Source organism: Pygoscelis adeliae, unplaced genomic scaffold, assembly GCF_000699105.1.
Source record: "Pygoscelis adeliae isolate BGI_AS28 unplaced genomic scaffold, ASM69910v1 Scaffold61, whole genome shotgun sequence".
Lineage (NCBI taxonomy): Eukaryota > Metazoa > Chordata > Aves > Sphenisciformes > Spheniscidae > Pygoscelis > Pygoscelis adeliae.
In genome coordinates, this window is record NW_008824010.1 from 2,147,931 (window position 1) to 2,155,659 (window position 7,729).

At 55.8% G+C, this 7,729-nt stretch overlaps 1 protein-coding gene across 1 annotated transcript in view; it reads left to right on the top strand.

Annotated features, from left to right (window-relative positions):
- Nucleotides 1–7,720, top strand: part of SEPT9 (septin 9) — a gene marked incomplete at its 5' end in the record, with an annotated part of 63,927 nt that extends 56,207 nt beyond the window's left edge. Inside the window, 4 exons of the mRNA XM_009326521.1 lie at nucleotides 2,860–2,955; nucleotides 3,831–3,927; nucleotides 5,477–5,528; nucleotides 6,429–7,720. Of these exons, the coding sequence (XP_009324796.1) occupies nucleotides 2,860–2,955; nucleotides 3,831–3,927; nucleotides 5,477–5,528; nucleotides 6,429–6,564 (381 nt within the window). The remainder of the gene's footprint in view (nucleotides 1–2,859; nucleotides 2,956–3,830; nucleotides 3,928–5,476; nucleotides 5,529–6,428) is intronic.
- Nucleotides 7,721–7,729: the final 9 nt, after the last annotated feature.

Consider the following 7,729-nt stretch of genomic DNA (forward strand, 5'->3'; position numbering starts at 1 on the left):
CTCCCCCTTCACGGGGCTTTGCGAGGGTTCGCAGGCGATAGCGGAGTGCTTTGAAAGGGAGATGTTTTAAGTGTTTGTCTGCAACCGCCTCTGAGACGGACGTGTGCTGTTGTGCTTTTAAGAAAATGTCTTTATTTGTCCTATCTCAAAGGAAGCGATTCCCCCTCTGTGTCTAGTCTTTGAAGGCCCCCTCTCTGCTGGGGGATTGCAGCAGCCCCCTACCTCGCTAGCGGTGTGCGAATCCCCTGTTTTCTGCTGCATTTTTCAGGCTCCGACCGCTAGACATCGAGTTCATGAAACGCCTGAGCAAAGTCGTCAACATCGTCCCCGTGATTGCAAAAGCCGACACGTTAACGCTGGAGGAGAGGGACTACTTCAAACAAAGGGTAAGGGGCTGGCGGCTCTTATCTGGGCTCCCATCTCTTGTCCCCCATCCCCTCCTGCCCCTTACCCCTCCCCAGCTCCCCCAGCCTTCCCCCGGCAGGGCTGGGAAGGCGAGCACCTGGCCAGGAGCCCAGCGCATTCCTCCGGCTGCAGCTCTGAGCGATCCCACGTGGCCGGAGGAAAGGCCCGTGCTCCAAGCAGTTCCTTGTGTTTCTCTTGGATCTTTGTCAGTGCAGGATAAGTTTCGAGCTCTAAGTCTTGGGGCCTATTTCTCCTGCCTCCTTTTTTATTGTTGTTGTTATTTTCAGGCTGGGTTCTGTTATTTTGGGAGGTTGATGGTGCTGCACATAGAGGCTGAAAAACCCTTCCTGTGCAGCATCATACACTGATACAGGAACCAGGAAAAAAAATGTGTGGGTTTGCTGAGCTCAGCTGGGCAAGATTTATGGGGGAAGCAAGGCATGAAATTCCCTTGATCGCCTTGGTTGGGAGCTGGTGGTGGGGAGCCGAGGAGGCTGTCTGGATCCACAGCAAGGCATGGGCTTCCCTCCGTGCACGCCTGGTGCTGCCAAGAGGTGACGATGCCCCTCTTTGGGGTTCGGTAAGGTGCTATAAATCCATTTGGGTAGCTGATGGATGTGGCTGCAGGCATGATGGCCTCAGCATTCCCTGCAGAAGTAAGCAAGCCACCAAGCTCCTTGGTCCGTGAGTCTGAACTGCAGGGAAGTGAAGCGAAGGGAAAGGACAGTTTTAGGGGCCACGTCCACTGGTTATGGAGAGGATGGCACATTGACCAGGGGTTTGTTCAGTGCCTCTGTGCAGAAAAGCATCAGCCAGCCCTTCCCGCACCAGTGTCTTCACACTTCTTGATGAGCAGGATCAGGCACTGAAATATCCAGTCTGGTTTTGGAGACTGAATCCAAAGTCTGCAAGCAGTTCCCTTTGCAGTGAGCTAGAGGGTGGCTGGAAATGGAGCCAAGAGGTAATCCAGGCTGGGCTTGATCGGTGTGTCAGCCTGTTTGCACGGAGATCTGCGAGGAGCTGGTGTGGGAGGATGGGGGTGTGAGTCCGCGGTGCCACATCTGCTCTCTGCAGTGGCTTTTGCAGACTGCTGGCTCCGTTCAGAGGTTACAAGTGCACGCATCTGGGTGTCTGGGGGTGGCTGGCTGGCTCTGGGACTACAAAGTCAGTCTGGGGCCTAAAATGTCACCTAGGCGCTCTCGGCTGCTAATACCATCCTTGTGTAATGGAAGACCATGGGGAGACCACCTGGCTCGTCCACTCTGCACTGGCTCAGCGCAGGATGAGCTCGCCCTATCTCTAATTACATTCCAATTGTAACCAGACACCCAAAATCCTTCCAGATGGAGGGAGAACACGTAGCCACGTGGTGTGTTTGCAGTGCCCCTTCTGCAAGGGGCTCGCCCTCCTTACGCTCACGGCTCCAGATCTGCTGGTGCAAAGAGAGGGAGGGTAATCAGTCCAGGTGGGCACAGGCTGGGACCTTTTCCCTTTGCGCCAGCGCGCCTGTGTGCGTGCTTCCAAAAAGCAGAGCCCTGTCTGCATCTGGGGGTGTAGCTGGTTCGGAGAGGTGATAGGTTTTTTGGGTTTTGATCGGGGTGGGTAGGTGATGGTGAAGCACCAGTCTGGCTGCAGGCTGCTTAGGTTGATGCCAGCGCTGCACTGAATTAGTGGAATGGGCTCCGATGCTCTGGGGAGTTGCCTTTGTTGGGTTGTTCCCCTAAAAATAGTGTGGGGGTTTGACTGGGGGGTGGGAGGCTGGCTGGGGCGTTTCTCTGGGCTGGATCCGCTTCCTTTGCCAGCCTGCAGCGTAGGGCTGACGCGGAGGAGTTTATTGCCATAGGATGTGATGGGAGCGGGCGCGCAGGCTGGGTTTGGGTTTGCAGCTTTGTTGGAAAAGGCTGATCCTCCATGCTCCCCGTGAGCTGAGCCTCCACCCAGGAATCAGATTTCAGCATCTCTTCCCCTTGCACAGAGGCAATATCCTTAGAGGCCGCTTTTCCAAGCTGTCTGTGTCCCTGTCCCCTCGGATCAGGCACTGCTGTGACTCCTTTTCCAAGGAGCATAAGCAGACACCAGAAAGCAACTCCTTAACTTTGGGTTATGTGCCTGGCCGCTACATTCCCCATTGCTTGGTGCAGCTTGTATTGTCTTATTGTCTTTTTCAATCCCAAAGCAACGCCCAGCTCATATAACTTCATCTCACTCAGCCTGAGCCGTGTCTTAGCACCAGGTTCTTGCAGAGATTCCACGGCAAGCGCTTGATAGGTGTGTAGCAGTTAAACACAGGTCTCTCTCCTGAAGGTGGGCAGTGTTTAGGGTAGAGAGGGAAGATGTTGCTGCTGGGCATTGCTCGTGAGAGCCTCTTGGGTCGGCTGGGAGCTGCCGCCGTGGTGGGAGTGCAGATCCTCTGCCCGTGTCTCCTCCATGTGTTCCTCTGCTCTTCTCTCCTAGATAATGGCCGATCTTCTTGCCAATGGGATCGACGTGTATCCTCAGAAGGAGTTTGATGAAGACTCTGAAGATCGGCTAGTGAATGAGAAATTCAGGGTTAGTGCGTGGCGTTGCGGGTTGGATGGGTCCTGCAGCTCTGGGTGCTGGTGATGTCCTGGGGGGTCTCTTGCAAAGTGCCTCTATTTTCTTTCCAAAGCTGCTGTGCCCCTGTCCAGGGGGTCTGCCCAGGAGGATCCTGCCAGAGCTCAGAGCAGGGGCAGAAAGAGGGTGAGGAAAGTACCTGGGGAAGGTGTCCTCTCCCGTCCATGTCGCTGCTCCTTCCCCCAGCCCCGTTCCTCAAAGGTGCCCTCAGCAACCAGCGGCAGGGAGGTCCCGTGGCTGCTTGTCCTGCCCCAGGGGCAGGGAGTGCTGGTGTCTGCCCATCCCTGGCTAGGGGAGCAACCTTCCCGGCACCTGGAGGTAATTTGCCCATAGGCCGTTCTGCTTTCGTGGCTGTCAATTCCTTGCTATAGGAAGTAGCTAACAAGTTCGTGGCTCAATAAAGTGGATTGGACAAATTCAAGGAAGAAAAAAGTCTTCTAGGGACTCTAAGTGCAAAGATACCACCTTGGATCAGGAAATGACTGAGCCACAGGTTGCCAGATGCTGGGGGCGATTCCCAGGGAAGCATCGCGATACCTTTGCCCTGGCTGTACGCTGGTGCCTGCCAATGAGGTGCTGGGCTAGACTGGTTTGGGGCTGGTTTTAGACTGGTTTTGGACTAGGCACCTGTGCAAGAGATGCTGCTGCCCAGGTCCTGGGCTGCCTGTGGTCCCTGGCAGGCAATGCTGCTCAGGAGCATCAGGGACAGACCAGCTCATCCCATGAAACTCTCTCCTGAAAACAGCTTGACGTAGGACTTTGCTTGCCAGCTTGGTTTCCTGACCGGTTTTCAGGAGGAAAGCGGAACCTTTTTTTTCCTCTTTCCTCAGGAAATGATCCCGTTTGCAGTGGTGGGCAGTGACCAGGAGTACCAGGTTAATGGAAGAAGAATCCTTGGAAGGAAGACCAAGTGGGGCACCATTGAAGGTACCTTGTCCTTGTTTCCCTACCTCTTGAGCCCATCTCCCTGCCCTGACAGAAGGTGATGAGGTCCAAAACCAGCAGTAGAAGTCGAGGTGTACGTAGTGCTTCTCTGCCCCTCCAAAAAAAGTCACTTCCCCAGTGTTTGGGGACTGAAAACACTTTGGCCAATGCTCCTGCGCCGAGTTCCTGGGCCTTTGTGCAGCTCGGGGGCCTGCTGAGTGCCAGAGGGGACACTTCTGGGTTTCTTGTGGCCTGGCTTCTGCTGGTTGCAGTTAAATGCGTGATGGCTGGATTTGAGGGCACACGAGTGCAGTGCTGATGTCTTTGTGTCTCGAGCCCAGATTAGAGCCTTTCCCCCGGCATCTGTAGGTCTCTGCACCCTCCACCATGCATTGGCTGGTGCCCTTGTGGGATCTCTTCCTTCTTCCATCCTCATCCCATCAGCATCTTCCTTTTTTATCCCCCATTTTAAATCATGGTTTAAAGGCTAGATAAAGGCTCCTGGCTCCAGTACACCTACACATTTCCCTGTCCCTGACAGCCAACTGGTGTGTCCCCAGTGCCACCCGTCTTATCTTCCTCCCCTTCATTTCATGGGTTTCTCTCATTTATGAGTCTTTTTAATAGGAAATCTGTGTTGAGGGTTGGCTTAACAAAGACACCAGGAAGATCAATGTATTTTAAAGCTCTGCTGCCCTCTTGTGCTCTGTCCTTGGAAGCTCTGAGTTTAATGGGGCTCGTTAAACCACTCATCTTCTGCATGTGGCGTCTGCCTTCAGCACGGGGAGACCCCAGGACCCAGCCATGCCCACGGGCAGCCTTTGCAGAACAGTGTTATTTGTTGTCTTGCCGTTTCTGCATTATGTTCAAGCCTGTTTGGGTGGAAAAAAATCCAAAAAAGGGAGTTGATCCTTTAAATTCAAATGCGTGGTAAAGTGCGAGCCATCAGACTAATTGTGGTGGAGCGACACCCCTTGATTTTTCCCTCTTGCAAACACTCTTGCTTGCTCCAAGCCCTGTTCAGACAGCAGTAGCCTTTGTCAGCAAGAGATGGCGTCCTTCTGCAGCGCCGGCAGCCCGGGCAGCAGAGTCACTGATGTGCCTGGGATGTCGCAGGGTGCTCGTGGTGAAGCTATAGATGAAACACTTCTGTGGGGCCGTGCCCAGCGCCCGCTGCAAAGCTCACCCTGTCCCTTTCCCTGCCTTGTTTGGGGCCCTCTTAAGCTTGCGTTGATCCAAAGCGGGGGTCACGGTGGGAGATGCTGCTGGGAGCTCCCTCGTTTGGTGGAAGATGGTGGGAAGGGACTGGGAATGCTCAGTCAGACCTCACCAGCCAGTTGGTCATGCTGAGCTGGGGCAGATACCTGGGTAAACCACTGTCCTACAGCAGCAAAGAGGACTCCTGAGTCCTGCACCCTAAAGCCCCTGGAGGTAAGTCCCCATCTCAACCCTCCACAAGCTAGTGAAGCCCCATAGGGTCCTCCTTACCCCAAGTGGTTGCCACATTCGTGCCGCGGGTGCGTGCTGATGGGTTTCTCTCTCTTCCCACCAGTGGAGAACACGACACACTGTGAGTTCGCCTACCTGCGGGACCTCCTCATCAGGTGGGTAGGACTGTGCCCTGTCCCTGTAGCCTTTGGTCACCAGGTGGCATCCAAAGAAAGGGGAGAGCCCAGCCCAGCTTGAAGCAGCCGCTGCTTCGCTCTGCTCATCCCTCCCTCCCCTCTCAGCCTGCTGCAACGCTGCAGGCCCGCTGCAAGGGCTGGCCCCACTCAGTGGGACATGGCTTCAGGGGGCTTTTCTCAGCTATGGTGCTGAGTTAAGGGAGGAGAGGAGCAGTGGATGGGTCAGGACAGACTCCAAGATTGCTGGCAGCGTGCAGTGTGGCTCCAGCTCTCCTGCAAGCAGCTGGGAAGCCTTTTGGCCTTAGTGATCCCTCACCAGCCCCAGATCCTACCCCCAGTCCAAAGACATCACCCTCCTGCGTCCCAGGATCATGCCACTGGGGGGTCTGGGCGGTCGCCTGTCCCTCTTGAAAGAGGCGTCCCTGCTGCAGGGGAATGGGAGGCTGAGCCCCCTTTGCTTGCTGGAGGGGGCATTGGGCTCCTGCTAAATTTGGCTGCAAGATAAACTCTGCACACGTGAGCTGTTGCTGGCAGATACTTGTGTGGGCCTACAAAACCTAATCCCAGGGACTTGCAGGACCGGGGTCTTCCTGGATGGGTGTTATGCAGCCAGGGCTCCCGTGTACCCAAGCACAGGCTGTTGGTACCAGTGAAGGCTTCTGGTCTTGGCTGCCCATAATTGCCTCTGCTTCCCTCCTGTGCCCTAAAGATACTGTTAACCAGTAAAGCAGGAGGGGAAATTTGGGCTGGAGGGGGTGTTTGAAAGCAGAGGTTGGGGGATGCAGAGGTTGGGGGGTGCAAGGGTTGGGGTGGCGGAGGCTGGGCTGGCCGAACCTGTGCCCAGCGAGGTGCGATTGCCCCCATCTCCCTTTCCCGCAGGACGCACATGCAGAACATAAAGGATATTACCAGCAACATCCACTTCGAAGCCTACAGGGTCAAGAGGCTGAACGAGGGCCAGAGCTCGCTCTCCAACGGCGTGACCGACAAAGAGCTGGTGGCTAACGAAATGTAACCGTCTCGCTCTGTAGCCAGGACCTTGCTCGCTCACGCTCGCTATTTCTCCCCTCTTCCCCCTTTATTTTTATATAAATCCTCTGCCACTGTCCCTCTTCCCACCCCGCAACCCCCTGCCAATGTTAACTGACCAAATAACCAGACGCCGTCTCTGTCGTGCAGAGCGGGGCGACCGCTCATCCCCCCTGCTTTGTGGCACGGGTTTTCTTCTCAGCCCCCGGTCCAGCATCCCTGGGCTGGGGACTGTCCCCCCGCGGAGGTCGGGCTCTCTCTGGCCCCCAGCGCTGGCCCGACAGCCGAGCTCGGGGGAGCAGATCCGTGGGGCCGGCAGGATTGGGGTGCCCCCAGGAGCCCTGCCTGCCCTTCCGTGCAGAGGCTCTTCTCCGTCCGTTGAAGGCAAGGGTTTCTCCAGGTGAATGTAGCCTTCGGCAGCAAGGTACGGTGGTATGAAGAGAGAAAGATGGTGCCATCCTTGTCTCCTGCCGCCTCCTCTGAGCCCTCTGCAGCCCTCCGGGACCCGCCAGCCCCCGACCCAACCCCTCTACCCTGCCTACATGCAATAAACTGGGAGTGTTTAGGTGTCACCTCGCCTGTCACCGACCCCCGGCCAGGCAGAGCGACCTGCTTTGGGAGAAGTGCCTTTTCAGACTGTTACCTTGCAATAGCGTGGGAGAGGGGAGGGAGGGCTTGCCTTGTCTGTCTTTGCAGCCTGCAAAAGGCCTGCGACACTTTGTAGAGACTCCTTTTCCCTCTCCCTTGGACCGTAGATGTGGCTGATGTCCTGGGAACACTTGCATATTTATTTTTCATTCAGTTGGGTGGGTTTTTTTCCACTGAAGGCTCGGAGTTTGTTTGTCCAAAGGAGGCTGAGAGTGGAACGTCTCTGCAAAGCGGTGGTGGGAGGTGGAGGGTTGTCCTGTCTGACCCTTGTGATTCTCGGGCTTTTCCCTACGTCAGAGGAGGCCGTTGGGTATTTTTTAATTATTTTTTTTATTTTTTGGATCCCCTGTGTGATGTGTGTACACGTAACATGCTCCTCTGTTTTGCTAGTCCTTGCGCAAGGGGACTGTGCATGTGCGGACCGAGCCCTGCAGCCATGGGGAGGGCTGGGGTGGCGTTTGCGGGTGCTGCGTCCCATGGCCCCCCCCCCGCTCTGCCCCCCC